At 34.4% G+C, this 18,153-nt stretch overlaps 2 protein-coding genes across 9 annotated transcripts in view; one reads left to right on the forward strand and one right to left on the reverse strand.

Moving 5' to 3' along the window:
• Nucleotides 1-18,153, forward strand: part of mim (missing-in-metastasis) — a 103,202-nt gene that overhangs the window by 77,434 nt on the left and 7,615 nt on the right. For 2 of the 8 annotated variants that reach the window (XM_053764451.1, XM_053764456.1), the window contains 14 exons: nt 105-180; nt 636-725; nt 1,062-1,162; nt 2,179-2,272; nt 3,232-3,335; nt 11,223-11,340; nt 12,718-12,909; nt 13,379-13,494; nt 14,030-14,123; nt 14,983-15,303; nt 15,758-15,865; nt 16,197-16,364; nt 17,025-17,138; nt 17,721-17,854. In XM_053764451.1, coding sequence (XP_053620426.1) covers nt 105-180; nt 636-725; nt 1,062-1,162; nt 2,179-2,272; nt 3,232-3,335; nt 11,223-11,340; nt 12,718-12,909; nt 13,379-13,494; nt 14,030-14,123; nt 14,983-15,303; nt 15,758-15,865; nt 16,197-16,364; nt 17,025-17,138; nt 17,721-17,854 — 1,830 coding nt within the window. The remainder of the gene's footprint in view (nt 1-104; nt 181-635; nt 726-1,061; nt 1,163-2,178; nt 2,273-3,231; nt 3,336-11,222; nt 11,341-12,717; nt 12,910-13,378; nt 13,495-14,029; nt 14,124-14,982; nt 15,304-15,757; nt 15,866-16,196; nt 16,365-17,024; nt 17,139-17,720; nt 17,855-18,153) is intronic. The other 6 variants (XM_053764454.1, XM_053764453.1, XM_053764455.1 and 3 more) reach the window with 6 other exon arrangements.
• Nucleotides 3,847-10,275, reverse strand: LOC128680947 (uncharacterized). Its single transcript, XM_053764463.1, has 5 exons — nt 10,133-10,275; nt 9,288-9,320; nt 7,933-8,152; nt 7,360-7,499; nt 3,847-4,819 (listed from the first exon to the last, which is right to left on the reverse strand). Exons 1-5 carry the CDS (start codon nt 10,168-10,170, stop codon nt 4,738-4,740), a joined length of 513 nt encoding a protein of 170 aa, XP_053620438.1. The 5' UTR covers nt 10,171-10,275; the 3' UTR covers nt 3,847-4,737.

Below are 18,153 nucleotides of genomic sequence, written 5' to 3' on the forward strand. Positions count from 1 at the left end.
AGTTAGTACCTCATAAGACAAGTCTAGAACTTACTTTGGGGCTAACTCGAACTGTGATTTGCCATATGTCATATTGTATTTTAAAATAGTCATATATGAATCAGGGTGGTGACAGCCAGAGCGTGAGCAGCGAACGTCTGCCACTCGACGACCGCAGCCCCGACACCATCGCCAATGCTGGTAAGTTTATATTTTTCATAATATTTTTGTTCGGGATACTACTGATATACGATTTGATGTTATAATACTGTTTTGATTAAAATAAAATATATTATTCGCAAAATGCTCCGTTTAAATTTTGGCGTTTTGGCTCTGATTTTATGACCGGCCTCCTACCTGAAGTCAAACCTTTTTGGGAGCCTTTATCGATTTAAAAAAGAGTTGATGAATACATGAATCGTGCCGTATTCAAGTAGTTCCATTTGTCAGTTCCATTATGAATGGCGTTTTTTCTCTTAGCTTATCAAAAATGTAATTTTTTATATAACAATTTCGACTTCCCATACTAAAACTCGATTTTTTTTTGTTATTTCGCCGAAAATTTATTTCGCGACAAGACATTTACTTTTGTTTGAGTTTTTAGTTTGTTACAAATCACTCTACATTATATGTTAAATACATAAATTTTATTTCAGCCTCAGCGACGTGGCCGGACCTGAAGGACACGGCGCAGTTCGAGCGCGCCGCGTCCGCTATCATGGGCGGACGACACACTATTTCTGCCGGTAAAAAACTGGTTTTAAAACTAAAACACCGGTAAAAGTTTTATCTAAAAATAGCGAAATAAAAGTATAGAATGTGCCAGCTATTTCTTCTGCCGCATTGTAAAAGTAGATCAAGGGCTATATGAACTGAAGATTCTTTGCAATGGGTTAGCAAGCTGTGACTAGTCAACATCAATTCTAAAAGTGTCCTTCGAGTCCTTCGTAATCCTACTTTTAGTTATTGTGTGAAACTGTGGAAATTTCCGGATTTGGAAAGTACCGTATGTGCTATTTCGGGGTATCAAATTCGATCAATATGAATATGTCTACATTTATTTATTTTATTCTGTTTCGCAGCCTACGAGCGTGGTCACCCTCGCCCGGCGCTAAGTGTCCACACGTTCGACTCAGAGTCTCGTGACAGTTCTACTATTTATGCCAGACCTCCACTACCTACAGTGAGTATGACTTTGATTAACATTTATTCATTTTTTTTACCTATTATATTGTCTATTCTTGTGTACAAATAGTAGATTATATACCAAGATTTTAGACGAGGCGAAATTATTATCGTGTAATCTACACTTTATTAAAATTATTTATTAATTAAGTAAGCACATTGTTATATAATATAGATTCGTTGTTTGAGTTTAATTGTATACACAGGAATGATTATGCAAGTTGACACAGTGATTCCATATATCTCCATATGTCTACAGCAAAATGTAATATATATTTTTACAATTTGTGCACTTCTAATTTTTTTATTTTATTTTATAAATTTGGATGACCTACAGCTTAATTAACAATTTAGCTTACAAAATAAACATTTCAGATCCAATTACTGATCAAAACAATTTACTGATAATACAATTACATTTTTCTGTTGGGTCTTATGGTTTATAGAGAATGCCATATAGCTTTAACCGTTCATAATTTGTACACTTTATTTTATTTTTAAGATATTTCTATTTATCGAACACTATTGATATGATATTGCACTATAAATAGAAGTAATTATAATAGTTAAAAAAAAGAAACTAAATCAAATTAAAAATTAAAACTAAATCACAAATACTAAATTACCTAATTTAAATAAAAAAATTATACTAAAAAGATTTGTACACATGTTTGTGTAATTTAAAACAGAATTAGACGTCTTTCTCTTACTTATTTATAATATTTGTATGTATATTCTGTATGTATGCATCTGTGTATATATTTATGTTTGTATTAAATTTTATGTAGGTATACTTTGTATTTTATTTATTTACCTATTATATGTATTCTATGTATTGACTTTTATTCAATCAAGCACCTATCGCTTTAGTCTCTCTGTTTTTCCCGAAGGTTGACTGGTAGAGAATGCTTTTAGCGTTAAGTCCACCTATTGTACCAATTTTGGTAAATGAAATTTGAATAAATATATAAATAATTTGGTAAATGTAGTAAATAATAAAGAAAGAATGTCCAGAGATGTTCGTCGCTGGAGCGGCCGCCGGCGCCGGCGCGCGCGGCCGAGTTCAAGCCCAGCAAGCCTTGCTCACTGCCGCCACACCTCACTAAAGGTATTCGCATTATTCTTATTCTAAAATATTTCACTCCTAGGATCATAATTACTACGTTTAAATAAGACTTATATAAACTTAAACATAAACCGTTAAGGTTTTAGGTAAATTTTTCACGTCAAAACGTTGACGTCTTTCAAATTCAAATTCAAATTCAAATCATTTATTCAGAAATTAGACCTTCACAGGCACTTTTTCTCGTCAATCTTTAAATTTATAGTTATTTCTCACAAGCTAGAAACTACTGGCATTTCGGAACGACCACTGCTGAGAAGAAATGCCGAAAGAAACTCATTTGAACAGTGTTGGTCCCTATCATGCCAGATCGGCTTACCATTATTGTTTCTTACAGTGTTTTTTTTTTCTTTCTAATAATATATAAAAGTACATAATGTACATAGTCAAAAGGTATATCAAAAACAGGTTATGATTGTGATCCGAGTGCTGATTATAATATATATATATACATATACATCGTCTTACTTTGTCACAAATATAAAGGTAAGTATGGATTTCATAAGTACTTCGAGTACCTACTACTTCCATGGGTCGAGCAGTAAAATAGACAAGTAATGACGTCTGTCATTACTTTATTTTCCAACTGACAGTTCTGTAGCATACCTAGTGTTGACATATATATGAAACTTTGGAGAAAAGTCGCCGGGATATTTATTGCGCCGATTCTTCTTCACCTGCGCTTTGGAAGTCGGCGGTAGACTTAGTTTTAAGTAAATTTTACATAAAACTACTAATTCCATATTTTAGTGTCCGAATCGTCTATAATTTTCTTTGTCTACGGTATTTAACAAATATTTATCTTTAGACAATATTTGAAGACTTTTTGTAGTAAGACTGTAAAAATTAATAATATTTTTTTACATTAAGTCCGCATTTTATACAAATTTGGTAACTAAAGTTTTAATTAATAAATAATAATAAAGAATCAATTTGTCCAACAGAGATGCCGCAAGCTCTGTACGTGAACATGTCTGAGCTGGCGACACTAGCGGCCTCTAGGGCGCAGCAACAACAACAGCATTCCGAACACCCGCAACAGGAAAAGGTACATGTTATAATGTCTATACATCTAACAATGCCGATACATTGCGTAGTTTGCATGTGAGATTTTGTCATCGCAAGGGAAAACCAGCAATGTACTTCGAACTCGCCAAATTACGGCTAACTGTTTGATGGCGAATAGTGTTTAGCCTTAAACTACCTCCGATCCAGGGCTCATTTGGGAATTTCGGAATTATAATCGTCTTATTATGGTGGGTTTTTTTTTGTTAATTTAAACTGATGCGATTTTAGCTTATGTCACTCTCCAGCTTTCCAACTATTTCCACACCAAAAATCACCTCAATTCAACGCGCTATTATGACGTGAAATAAGGCCAAATAGGATTCGAATCTTGGAACTTTCGATCACATGCGTTTTAATCACTATTCACATACTTATCACACTAATCACAAAATTTATTCCCGATTAGATGATTCCCGAAATTATTATACTCTAAAAATTTTTGAAACGATGGTGCTACTGGAAGTAAGGAATCCTAAATAAAAGAAAATATGTACAAAATAAAATAATTTAATTATAATTAAAACTATTTACGAATCTGGAGCTTCAACAGTTTTCACATAAATTCTAAAGCTCACACGAGTTCAAACTACAACATATACTTAACAACTTATACTTAATTAAATAATTAAAAATAAAGGACTCTTTCACCGCTTGTTGATTAAGTGTCTACGATAGGTTTATCTAGCAGTTTATTTGTCAATATTATATTTTATCAGAAAGTCGTTAATGACATATGCGTGCCCATAGTCTGACAACTAGGGATGCCGACGACCGTGCGAAGTGGAGACCAAGAAGTAAGTAAAGAGGAACCTGGGCTCCGACGCTCAACTGCTGAGGATGGAACCGGTAAAACTCTTAGATGAGAGAGAGATTTTACCAGAAAGTGGAGATACAATCCCTTTAAGTCTTTCAACAAATATCACAAATTATATACATTTTTGGATTTCAACTTTTATAATAACGCACTTTTTTTTAATCCGAACTATAATTACAAAGAAATCCTACATTGTATAAATACCTATTCCCCTATATATATATACTCCCTTTATTTGATACATTGAGAAAATAAAGTTACGACACGACAATTTTAACCAATACCTGATTGTAGGAAATCTAGCTAGTGTAAAGAAACGAAACCCAAAAAGGGCATTTATAGATGACGTAAAAGACAAGGCACTCGGAAGGTGAAATGGATGGTAGAAACACGAAGTTCTTACATTAATTGATGATTAAAATATAACAGATCGTTCGCAAAATAGGTTTGGCGCATAATAAACGAACCAAGCCTTATCGTTATTCTAAGGAACGCCCATCACTGCGTAGGTTCTTTTTCTGTCTCTGTATTATTTGATATTTTCTTACACGCCAATCAATTTGTTGCACTAATATGTAACGTCGAACACGCGCATTTTCGTCTTCTCGTCCAACTTGAAACTTGGTTTTTCTCTCTTATGTCGTGATAATCTGAAAATATATAATTTTAGGATTAACTTTTTTATAACTAACAAGGGAAAAGGGTGTAAACCTGAGATTCATGAGAATAATGATGATGAGAAAGTCAAGAGAATCAAGAATCTGAATTCCATGAATAAGCTCACCATACAGCTAAATGTGTTCCTTCGAGTTTCGCAACTCTTGGCTCTGTCTACTCCGTAAGGGATTAATGTATAATACTGTATCTGTAATTTCTTATCACTACGCACACGCAATCGAAGTTCACTTCATCAGTTATCTCCAATTTATTAAAACTATATTTGCATTTACAAAAAAATCACCGTCATAAAGTTCGAGCGAACTCATCGATCAGTCGAACTTTTTCATTTGTAAATTTGCATAAAACCATCGAAAAATATTTGAGAAAATTGATGAAGTGAACTTCGATTGCGCATGAGAATGGAGCCCTGTGCCTCTCCAATGCCTATATCTACACGGGATACGCCTCAGATTTATAAATCGGAAATTTAAATACATATTTTGTCTTAAAATATGACGAATTATAAAAACTCGCAGATCAAATGTTTTTGTTTATCTTGTTTGCGAATTTGCTGCGGTGTTTACAAATGTTATACATTATTATATGAATAGATTATGCTTGTCTTTTTATTGAGAATCAATATCTTTGCATAAATTAACTATTCCATAATTTTATGCTATAAATGTGAATATGTGGTTGTTTGTCTTACTCTCACGTCAATTAATTTTGAAATAATGAAGTAGTAATGGGAGTTTAGTTATACCATTTGTTTATACATACTTTTTATTCAATTTATTTCCACTCACAAAAGTAAGTATACTGAATTGTATTTCAAATCCAATTCAGGTAAGACAACTAATAATAGAATTATTGTTTGAGTAAGTAATGCCTGAAAAATCTTCAAAAATGATTTACTTTTCCTCAAAATAACTAACAAAAAAGTAATTTTGTATCTTGAGTAGACTATGACGAAAATACATTGTAATAAATGTTAACTTGTCAATTTTGATTGTATTACAAATTGCAATAGTCTGGCGATAGAGAAGCGATATTGGGGCAGGGCTTGGAAATAAATGGCTGAGGAAGGAACGCTTGCCTAGAATGGAAGTTCGCCGTATGGCCGACCCAGGCCTAATGCTGATTTATGTACCAGTGATGTTGTACCAACTGGGTTGCTAAGTTGCTAACAAGTCTAATATCAGGTACTTTTTTCAATATAATACAAGTCTCGAACTTACTTTGGGGCTAGCTCAATCTGTGTGATTCGTCTCAATATATTTATTTATTATTATTATTTATTACTTTTTTCAATGTGTCAAAAACAAAAAAGTCAAAAAGCGTTCTTATTATACTTGAACTAAATGTTAGTGTAAATAAGATTGATCAATTAAAGTGATATTTGATTATCGTGTTCCATTATGTGAATGTATTTATACATTTTATTTTATACACATGCAACTAACAAGCCATAATGGTTCATGCAGGGTAACTTGATGTGCTGTGGACTGTACATGTGCGCATCGCACACCACTTGGCACATGTACCATGTCTCAAACTTTACTTACAGTCGTAACATTCCACTTGGCCTAGAGGCGTGTTCTTTAAATGGAATGAAACACACACAAAGACTTTCTTGGCTTTTCTTGCTTTTGTCTTCACCATTTCACACACTAGATGATAAATATATTAACTATTTTAGAGTTCAGGTTTTCTCATTGTGATTTCCTACAACGTAAGCAAGTGGTATACGACGAATACAAATTCAAATGGCAAGATCCGATCCCACCCGGCTTCTGCCCCGCCCCGCCCCGTCGCTGACTTCAGGCCCGCAGCCCAATAGCGACCTCCCATTATTTCAGTCTTTTCCAATACCAAGACCGTCGTATTGGTGTGGTATTTTTGTGGTTCGAAGTGGTGACGTCAGTAGTATTTTTGTCTTCAACCCTATTAAAATTATATACTGTATAATTTTAAATTGACATTAATTTGATATCTTTTTCATCTTCTATTGTTGGAATAATCGTAATAAAATTAAGGGGGATACAGTGAACTATTTATGTTTATTTTAACTATTCTAATTGCTAGAAAATATATCAAATTAAAAAAAAAATAAGTAAAATGAATGTTTAATATATTTTTTACAGTTAATTCTTAACCATAATGAAGTTATTTTTTTAATTTATTTGAAAGTGCAAAAAATTAACGTAAACGTGCTGATGCGTATTAGTTAGTGCATATTATATATATAGTATTGAATAAATGAATGAATATTGCATGTAACATAGTACAGTTAGGTAATAAAGGTGTGTTTACGATGGAATACATACATATAGCTTTTACACATCACGGGGTAGATTTTTGTTTAGATTTGCGAAACTCGGAACGCCACATTTAGCTGTTTGTCCATGAGATATTTAATGGAAATAAGTGTTACCACCCGATAATCAGCTATCATTAGTACGGCCTTTTTCGATTGCTATTATCGATAATGAAACTATCGATAGTTCGGAAATAAGCGGTAAGTACTTACAAGTTCTCCCAATGAAATTTAGCAGCTAAACTTTCGGATATCTGTCCTTCTTTGAGTTGCTTCTTCAACGCCCGCTCGACAAGGCGCAGGGACGCGAACATGGATTGGACGTTAGACGGTTGTCTGTTTCGTGATGTCATCTGTAACCAAAGTTATGTTACACTTGTCAGTTGGCCTTGGCAGAACGGGCACACCAAACGGGCGTGCAGACTTGATATCGTTAAAGATGATATGCGTGTCAATGATCTGATAATTAGGGATGCCGAGCACCGTTGAAGTGGAGAAGAAAAACCCTGAAAGACTGAGACTGACTTAACAGCTGAGAGAGTCAGCCTTATCAGCTGTCAGGCAACTATTGCATTGTCAAGGAGGGTTGGCGTTAGGCAGGCGCTAAGTTGATTATTGCATGTATATAATATGCACAACGTTAATATAATATGTGCATTTTTGTCTTACGAATTTAATTTCATTTCGATCAGGTCACGTGTCCTGTCGCGAGTTTAACAATTTTCACCCATCATAAAAAGTGAACAAAGCCGCTAGAGAAGTTTTTACTTAAAAAAGAAAACTTACCATAATCTCAACAGAAGAGAACAATTTATTCAATTCCTTCTTGTCCCTGTAAGTGAGACTGGTGTCGTCCTTGTTGAATATTTTGGCCTGTTTCAGTTTGGACAGGATCCTTTCCAATGTCATGGGTGTGGTGTCCACTTTGACGGTCTTTGATCCAGATTTGTAAATAGCTTTTGCGTCAAACAATTCGTCGTTCACGTTTCGGGACTTATCGGATGGACTGTAAATATGTTATATCCACTTGTTATACAAATTAATAATCCGCGCGCAAAAAAGGACCCAGACGCCAGAAGCCCTAATTACCAAAAATAGACTTTAGTAACAATCCATGCATTAATCAGAAAAGCTGAAGACTCAATTTCCTAGCTAATCATGTCTATTGCAGATGTAAATGCTAAGAACATTCCACTACACCTTTCAAATAAAAAATACGTAATCTAAATAGGTTCATACATCGGTTTAAGTTGGGGATTAAAATAACTGATGTATTACATACGAATTGTGTTGATTGACTCCAGGGCCAAAAGAAGACGTACTGTACGCATATAGCTCAAAAAGTAGTGCATGAAATTTTACGTAGATTTATTTCACTATTATATTGGTGAATATCTAATTTGGCACAACCAAATTGGATAAGTTTCATCTTAATACTCTGCTTCAAAGTTGAGTAAGTAGTAACATTTACTGCACCGCTGCTTCTTCACCTAAGCCTTGGAAGTCGACAGCCTTAGTTTTAAGGAAAATTTTGACGTCAATACTTGATGTATATCATCCATTTGGTGATTAAAGAATTTGGAATGTGAATTTGACTTGAGATTTAGTGTGCAACGACAATAAGTCATTTTAATGACTTATTCATTGACTATAGTGTGTAAGTGATGCAGAATTCGCTAAGGTCGGTCATGTACAAACATTTGTTGGTTGCGTAATGGCAATTTTGCAATAAAATCGTATCGCGCATTACAGTGAGATTGAAATCTACTTCAAAAAGTCGTAATTTTCATAAATGTTTCCGAAAAGACGTGATATTCCTTTGAATATCAACAAAACTTTGGTAGCTAATTTTATTATCAATCAACAAAAATAATATTAAGGAATTGTTGCATTTTTTCGCGATAAAAGGCTATGACACTCCTGACTAATTAGTCTATCTCTGCGAAAAATTTCATCAAAATTTGTCTAACAGTTTTTCAGTATATTCTTTGACTAATAATTTTTAAAGTAATTTGTATATGGAAAAATTATTTAGATAAATGTAATTTATTTTTTTTTTGTTTAGAAAATAACTAACTATCGTACAGTATTATATTTTAGAGAATACGATCTCTATTCAGTATAAATAGTATGTGACTTACCATGACAAGCATGTTCGGATGTTTACAGCTATGCTGTAATCAAATAATATTATATATAAACAGATAGGCACACAGTGGCCAAAGCAATGGTATTTGTTTGTTGTAGTAGGTTTATCATTACCTACTATATAACGTCAACATATGTTCGAAATCTGTATCATTATGAACATTTGTTTGTAAACTACCAATTTTGCGGAGACGAAATTTACACTGTTAATTTTTATTCAATAAAATCATTATGAATGATAAAATTATTATTTAATTTACCTATTTTGAAAGGAGTAAAACGTTTTCTCTGACTTTTTGATTTTTAAATTATAGGGGACACATGTTAAGGAAACATAAAACTATAAATAGTTTTAAGTTGTTTAAACCTGGCTTGTAAACATTTAATATGACTTTATTTACTCCGCAAGTACTCTCTCTCTCTCTCTTGTACGAGCATTATCTCGGTTTCTTCCGCAGCCATTGAGTGTCAGAGTACAGGGTCCGCTCCACAAGATACTGCACATTATTCAATAAGTACATGCACTGAAGACTATTATACCAATAGTGTGAAATTAAATTTTTATTAATTATTGTCTATGTGAAACGACATCAAATTGAGATGATTATATTATTCATTATATATATATATATATATATATATATATATATATATATATATATATATATATATATATATATATATATATATATATATATATATATATATATATATGTATGTATATATTTCTACACATACCGTGATGTCAAGTATTTTGTATAATTTTCATATTTACATATTATACGCTTTATTTACATGACAAATACAATTCACAAAATAATTTCAGTAAACTACTTACATAATATTCAAACACAGTTTGACCACGTTGGATACCATTGTAAAAAAAAAAAGAAAAACAATATGAAAATGTGTAAATATGCACTTGTGTTGGCTGCACGTCCACGCAACGACTGAAATCGATTTGAATCGGTTCTCGAATACGGCCTTATTATATTGCTAGTCGGTATATGTAAGAGTATACCGCGACTTCGAATCTTGACCCTTGATCTAATTAGCGGCATGTTTAGTTTTAAAACTTTAAAAATGCGTTTCTGGGATTAATAAATCATGTCATTAATTTGCTAAAAATTTCACTGTTATAACAATATAATTTTGTCTTTGATTTTGAAATAGATTTTCAACTTCTTTTAGGTCATCACTTCCTCAGTCATTAGTATCAGAGTCCAGAGAGTACGTCTTGTGATTTTTAACTCTATGTTAGTACATAGAAGTATAGAATCTTACGCTTTATTGTTTTGAAAATCGCGTAATCTTTTAAAGTTGATCTAATTTATTTCGTTTGGTCCCAATAAATTTTTACAATTAATTTTTCAACATGAACGAAGATGAAGATAATGGTACCTGACTACTTTAACGTTGTAAAGTATCAAGATCATTCTATTCGCTCACACACAAAATACGGGGTCCTAAACTTGCCATTGTTCGCTCGTCTTCGAATGAAAATCTGTTTATCAACAGCCAGTCCTCCAACATTATACAATGTATGTACAATAACCGAAAATATTTAACACATCGTAAATATAGAAGATGTGCGAAACTTAAACACGATCCGGAACAAAGTTGTTCCTTTTTTAAATGATTTTCTCATGCAACTATGAGCATTGTATTGTACTTATTTGGATATCATTAACAATTGATAGCAGTGTCCTTTATACGCATATTGCAAACCACTCAAAGAATCCGAAAACGAAATCTCAGACAATAGAATCTTGTGGCATTAATATAAGTAGGTAATCAAAAACAATTTATTCCAACACAACTTTGGACAACTAGAAAGACGTACAATAGACGGACTTACCGCGAATGTAGTCTTTTCCTATAAATTTTCGTAATACATTAATTACATTTTTGTGAAAAACTTGCTTCAGGTTTGTTCAGAAAGCAGCGCCAGTGAATCGTCATTGGAGTCCTCGAGTGGTTATGGAAGCCAAGGTGCCTTCGCGGCTGAAGACCACGCGCTCCAACATCAAGTCCAACATCCCGATGGTGAGACTCTTATTTGTATAGCCATAAAGTTTACATTTGTTTGAAACTTCTCGTTCGTAGATGCATGTGTGTTTATAATTAATTTTAGACTCTATGATTATAGTTATAAAGAATTTTTTGACGTATTTTGTTCGTAATAGATGCATGTTTGTCCCAACGCGAAGTTGAATTTAGTTTGACTTTAACATGTGTTCGTGATTGTACGTCTGTTTGAATGTATGTTTCTGTGTCTGTGCTTAGTTAACTTTTTATTTAATAGCAAATCAATAAATATTTCTTATTAGAATTTTTATTGCTATGTGGAAGGGGGAAAACCAAATCATATAGATTGTCAAGAGAGGGTCAATCAAGTCGCTGTTTTTTTTAAAGTTTCAATGGCATTGACATTAAATTTTATGTAGGTAGTTCAATTTTGTTATATAGAAATAATATATACCTAATAATTATTATTAATTAAAATTATAAGTTACTTTTTGTAAATTGGGTTTTATATTAACTGTTTGAGTTGAAAATAAATTAGGAATAATTATATAAGATGATATAAGGAATTTTTGTTTAGTTAATCGCGATTTGCATAATTTTCTTATTGTTGTAATTTTTATTTTTTTAATAAAAAATGGTGCTTCACCTTTTATATCTAATATATCGTTTTCTTAATTCATAAAAAATCCTCTCGCAGAATGCGTTCAAAGCAATTAACGGGAAAGTAATGATTTTCTGATTTGATTAGAAGAACCGTACAATCAAATTGTGAAGCACTGTGCAGTTTATTTTAGAAGTGAAAACTTTTTTATAGTACGTACTTTATTTTATAATACTGAATTGAAACGCTCGGTTTTCTAAGCTCTTTCGGGTGAGGTAGAGTAGACTTGATAAAAAGTTTTCATTTCTGTCTATCTTAATAAATAGGGAATATTACGCCAAAGACCAACATAGATGGCGTCACCAGCACATGTGGTAAACAAACGTGCGTTGACATCGTTCCTAGTCATTATTAATCTCAAAATATGCCTTTAGCAACAAATGTGTTTATGCTGCACTCTGGCGCGATAAAATCGAAGCGTAGATCATAGATTAATTCAAGTGAGTAATTTAATTTAGCTTATAACAAGAGAAACACCTATTAGATATACAGGAGAAGGTACGAGACTGAGCGCTAGTATCTTTGGTCCCTCCTTCATCGCGTCCCCGGTTTTAAGGTTTTCAGTTTGCATTACTTAGACAGGGAAGTTGTATGAACATGTTCTACCTCATTTGGTTACGCTTTCTTGTTGTCTTTCGTTTTCTTTGTCTTTACTTCGCAGTAATATTCCCTCTTTTTTAGTTTTATTTTGTTTTTAATTTCGCTTCGCATGCGTTTCCTTTGCGTCACCACAGTCGAGTCCGAGATAGTGACACTGAGGCGAGATAGCGACGCCTCAGTGGCGGCCGCTCGGGAGAACTTCTCCATCTCCCTCGGGAGCCTAGAGGAAGCCGTCAGGTCTTTGGATGAGGCGTGCGAGACCCCTCCTTTCGCAACGGTGGGTAAAAAGCCCGCCGTGCCTAAGAGAAGGCCCGTTTCGATGACCGGTAAGTTTGTTCACAGAATGACGTAATTATATTACGGCATGATAAAAAAATTATTTTGAACTGAGATTCAGATTTTAAATTTTTCTAGTACCTATCTGAGAGTGTCACAGATAACTTTTGCAACTAAATGCGATTCTCTACTCACCATTTGTTTAGGTGTTTAAATAATGGTCAACAGTATTGACATGTCAAGATTTAAACTTTTACGTACCTAAACAAACGCATTGTAACAAAATAAAAAATCGACATAACGTTTTTAGTTTATTTTTTTACATTTCATTTACTGTAGTACCTACAACAATATATACAAGTTATGAAATATTTTTCTCGAGAAAATTAGACATTTTAAAATTAATTTTAAAATATTTTAGTAACACTTGTATTGGCGTATTTCTGAAGATTGAATTGAATTAATTTATTTGATTTTATAAACGGTCAATAAATATATACAAATATGTTTTATTCACAGCGACAGTATGGTCACGGCGTGGCTCCTCCAGTTCGCTGGGCAAGCCCCCGCCCCCAGTCAGAAGGTCGTCCTCCATATCACGGCCGCATAGACAGCTGTATTCGCCTGTGAGTGAGGTATCATCACCACTATCACTATCTCTCTTTTTTATCTCAAGATTGTTTTCATTCAGAACCGTAACGTCGCCGAGTAAAAAATAAATTTTAAATTTTAAACAGTTTCCAATTAAAATTTCTTTATTCAATTTAGAATGATATATTTATGTATACATTGACGTCAAAAAATTACTTAAAACTAAGTCTAGGTGAAGAGGCGGCGCAACAAATTTTATCGCAGTCTTTTCCAGAGACGTCAATTAATAAATGTGGGTGTTATATTTATAATGTAGCTAAGGAGACCTTGCGTGACGTCAATCCTCCTTGGGAATTCTACCTCTCGTTAGATACTCACTGGGAAGTCCTAGCCTTATATTGTAACCAAGGTTACTGGTATAATTGACTACTTTTTTATTTATTTTATTGCCTATCAGATATGTTACCTACAAACTATCAGATACTTTATCAGTAAGCGATTAAACAGGCTCCTATGTATTATGGAAATATATATTGTGGAGAACAGACAAATCTAAATAAATAGCTTTTATCTCCACAGGGTAACCCGCAGAGCCCACAAGCGGGTGCCACAGACGCGGACAATTTACCGCCGCCGCCGGCGTTTTTATTACAGCCTGAAAATGACAGCTCAGGTAAGTGATCTTGTGACGAATACGACAGAATAGTGGTGGTGGAGACATCCCAATTCTAATTAACCTAACTAATAAAATAAATGTGAAAGAAAGTTAATAAGTATAATAATAATAGGTTTGTTTGATCTTACCGCTTTTACTTCACACTTTATCTACTCAACCAATCTTCATGAAATTTAGCACACATGTAGTCTGAAGTACGAAGAAGGATATTTCCTTCTCCGTTATTTTTCTGAGATGAAAGGTACCGCTACCGTAAGCTACAAACTATTACATATCGTTCATTTTTATATTACACAGTAATTTCTCAAAAGCTACAAACTACTGATAATCGTTTGTAAATAAATCGGATAAATCATTAGTTTGTAGCTTTTTTAAGAAATTACTGTGTAATATGGGTGAATTTCATGACTGTTTGAACGCGGCGTGTAGCGTTTCATTAGTGACGCATTAAAAAAAAAAATATATTTTTTAAAATTAAACATTTATAAAATTGACCTTGTACCAGTACTTTACTTATTTATGAAATAGGATAATCAAATTGATTACTGTATATGCTACAATTTAATAAACACTAATGATAGCCCACGCCGGCGTTCAAAACGCTCGTGAAATTCACCCATATACAATTTGACGTGAAAAAGTACCTATGAAAATCTAATTTCTGAATAAATGATTGTAATTTGAGTAAGTTATTTACATAAAACTGGTCTTATACTATAGGTTTTTGTTTATGATCTTATGTGTTATGTGAGACTAGTATAGTTTTAGACATCATACGGACATACCTAGCCGGCTAAACCGAAATCCACCCGATTTTAGCACCATAAGCACAAAATAACAAAAACTAATCTCACAGGTCACCAAAGCACAGTAGCCGAAACAGTAAAACAACTAACGGAATTGAAACACATGCCAGCTTCACCCGGCCTCGTCCGCCGGAGTTTACAGCAGCTTCAAAACGCCAGCCCATCCCCAACGGCGAACCATGCACTGAGCACTTTTCAGCAGGCGAAGATAAACTTCTCATCAAACACGAGTCTCAATAACACGGGAAATCTGAATCCAATTTACGGACAGACGGGACATAGGATTATGGCGTACGTGGAGAATTCTATGTACGTGAGGAAGAATAGTCTGAACAGTTCCAATTCGGATTTATTCAAGGATGGTAATTCAGGTATGTATATTTGATTATATACACTTTTTCTTCATAGTCGTGTGTTCCTCATGGCTGAGGGTCGTGGTCATTACTTGAAAACACGTAAAGACTTTCTTGGCACTAATTAATGGAGTGGTTTGCCGTTGGCTTCTCCATTTCACACACCAGTTGATAATCAACCAGTTTGAAGGTTTCCTCACGATGTTTTCCTTCCTTATAAACAAGTGATGGTCGATGAAAACTACTACACATTAGTCAGAATAAACAACAAACTCATGTGGCAGTTTATGAGGATGTATGACGTGGGTATGTATATTTTAGTCTTTCACGCAAAATCTACTTGACGGATCGTTATGAAATTTAGCACACGAGTAGAATATAACATGAAATATATAGGGTACTTTTTACTCCGAAATTCCTGCGGAAGCGAAACCGCGGGGCGCAGCTAGTATAATATAAATTGTTCTTTCAGCGGGCTCTCCCCACGGCTCAAGTCCGTCCACGCCGAGCTACGGAGAGAACAATTCCTTCAGTAGCTTTGGGCCCAGGGCCTCCAATGAGAGCCATTACGGACAGACTGGTATGTAATTAATTACTGCGGCTTCGCCCGCGTGAATTTCACGCGTCATCCCAATTCGATGAAATGCCAATCGAAATGAGTGAGACATCAAATTAATTAATTTTTATATATCTCGTATCAATTGTTATGACTACCTTCTACTATTTATCATTTGTTTATCTCATATAAAAATGAGTATTGTAATAGTGTGTTGTAGTTGTAATCTTCCATATTCTAGATTATCTTAATTTATGTTATCTTACTAGAATATTACTTTTATTAATGTGGAGGCCAATAAACTATATTTTATATATTTTAAGAAAAATAACGAATGATACTAATTCCTGTGCAGGATTGAAGCTGCAACAAGAAAAGAAATACGGACAGAGCAACACAATCTACGCCCAGCCGTCTCAGATCATAGCCGGCTTCAACAACATGAGGCACGACACCCTCAGCCCGCTCGCCTTGAGGAGGAACCTCGCTGCGCGGTCGCACAGCGCGGACAGACATGCCGACCGTCAGTATATATATATACTGTTGTTGCCCGGGGCTTCGCTCCTGTGGGAATTTTAAGATATACCAATCTTGGATAACGTATCTTTCTTATTGTGAAATAATTTTTGAAATCGGTTCCATAGTTTCGGAGATTACCCGCCTCAAACATACAAACTCATAAACGCTTACCTGTTTAAAATAATAGTATAGATATATTACACGCGACAGAAGATGTCATGTCGGAAGTTGTATATATGCTTCCAATCGTAAACTTAAATAAAGTAAATAATAGGCTTGTCCGTTCTTTCCGCTCATGAGTCGACCATAGCGCCATCTGTTAGTAGTGTTGTGAATCGTCTGTGTGACTTGTATAGCCGGCTTTTATGTCGGCGGCGTTGTGTATGTGGCGTGGTAGATGTCGCCACAATATGTATATTGTATCCAGGCTTGAAACTGTAGCGGGAACGAGGTATGCTAGATCGCATAAAGGGAATTTCCCCCAGGCTAGATGTGGCGCCCGGAGAACCGCACACGATAAACGTATTCTATTTTGAGACGGCGCGTTCGAGATAAATCTTAAATGTCTTTATATACACAAACTTCATTGCATAATACTAAATCAAGCACGACTTTCCTCTAGCTGCTACTGCATATTTTTAATGCATATTATTATGTCCACCAGAGGGCGGTCTGATCGCGAGTCTGAGCGCGAAACTAGCGCCACAGTTGTCACCCCGCACCACCAGGCGAGCGATATCCACTATCACGGCGGCTGATTCGCCGCCAAAGAATAAAGGTAATATATTTTTTGGTAAGAACATTGTCCCAGATTCATTGAGAGGGGTTCGATCCCAGAATTTTTCCCGTCAATATTATTTTCAAAATATTTTTTTGATCATAAATACAGTCTGTTTATAAAGAGTAGAAAATAAATAAGAGCGCTGCGTCCACTGGGCAACACTGTTTAGTGTTTATTAACCAATCTTGACCAATTATATTTGGTATCGCAATGACAAAAAAAATGTTGTGTTAAAATCAAATCTCTTTATAGACTGTAAATGAACGACGCCATTATTGCAACATCAAATATGGAGAGTGCCACAATTACCAACTGTACTCACTACAAATTGTATCTTATGTAATAAAGTTTAAATAAATAAAACTTATTTGCATATACATTCATTACATAATTATAAGTCATTTTTTAAAAGTCCCCTGTCACGTCTGTCAGTCTGACTGGTACTTCACGGATTTTCATGCGGTTTTCACAAATAGATAGTGTGATGTCTGGGGAAGGTTAAGGTGTATAAATTATTATGGTTTTTAGCCGAGCTATGTTGGGCCGCTCATTCTATAGTACAATTTTGTTTTCATTCAGGTTCCCTGCCGGCCGCAGTGCAGCCAGCGTTCTTGGACAAGTTATCGGCCACGATACAGCAACAAAGGCGACAGCTGGACTCGTCCAGCACTCGAGCCAATAACGTTCGGGATATGATCAACGCTACGTCGCAGGTGAGTGGCAAATGGCTGTCGAGTGGTTGAAACTGGACCCGCACACTAGCGCCACCATAATTTTTATCTTTTATTAGCTTATATCTATGGCTTTCCGGGCTTGAATTTTCCACGGGAAATGTAGATTTCCCGTTATGTAAATGTATATCTTTCTTTGTACTCGTAAATACTCTTAATAAAACGGTGACCATACAAATTGTTGTCGTAAAATGTCGGTGCATTTTTTATAATTAAAATCTTTAATACTATCTATGACTTTAATACTCTAGTGTTATATTTTTAGTTTCCGCCATGAACAT

Source organism: Plodia interpunctella, chromosome 25 (genome assembly GCF_027563975.2).
Source record: "Plodia interpunctella isolate USDA-ARS_2022_Savannah chromosome 25, ilPloInte3.2, whole genome shotgun sequence".
Taxonomy (NCBI): Eukaryota; Metazoa; Arthropoda; class Insecta; order Lepidoptera; family Pyralidae; genus Plodia; species Plodia interpunctella.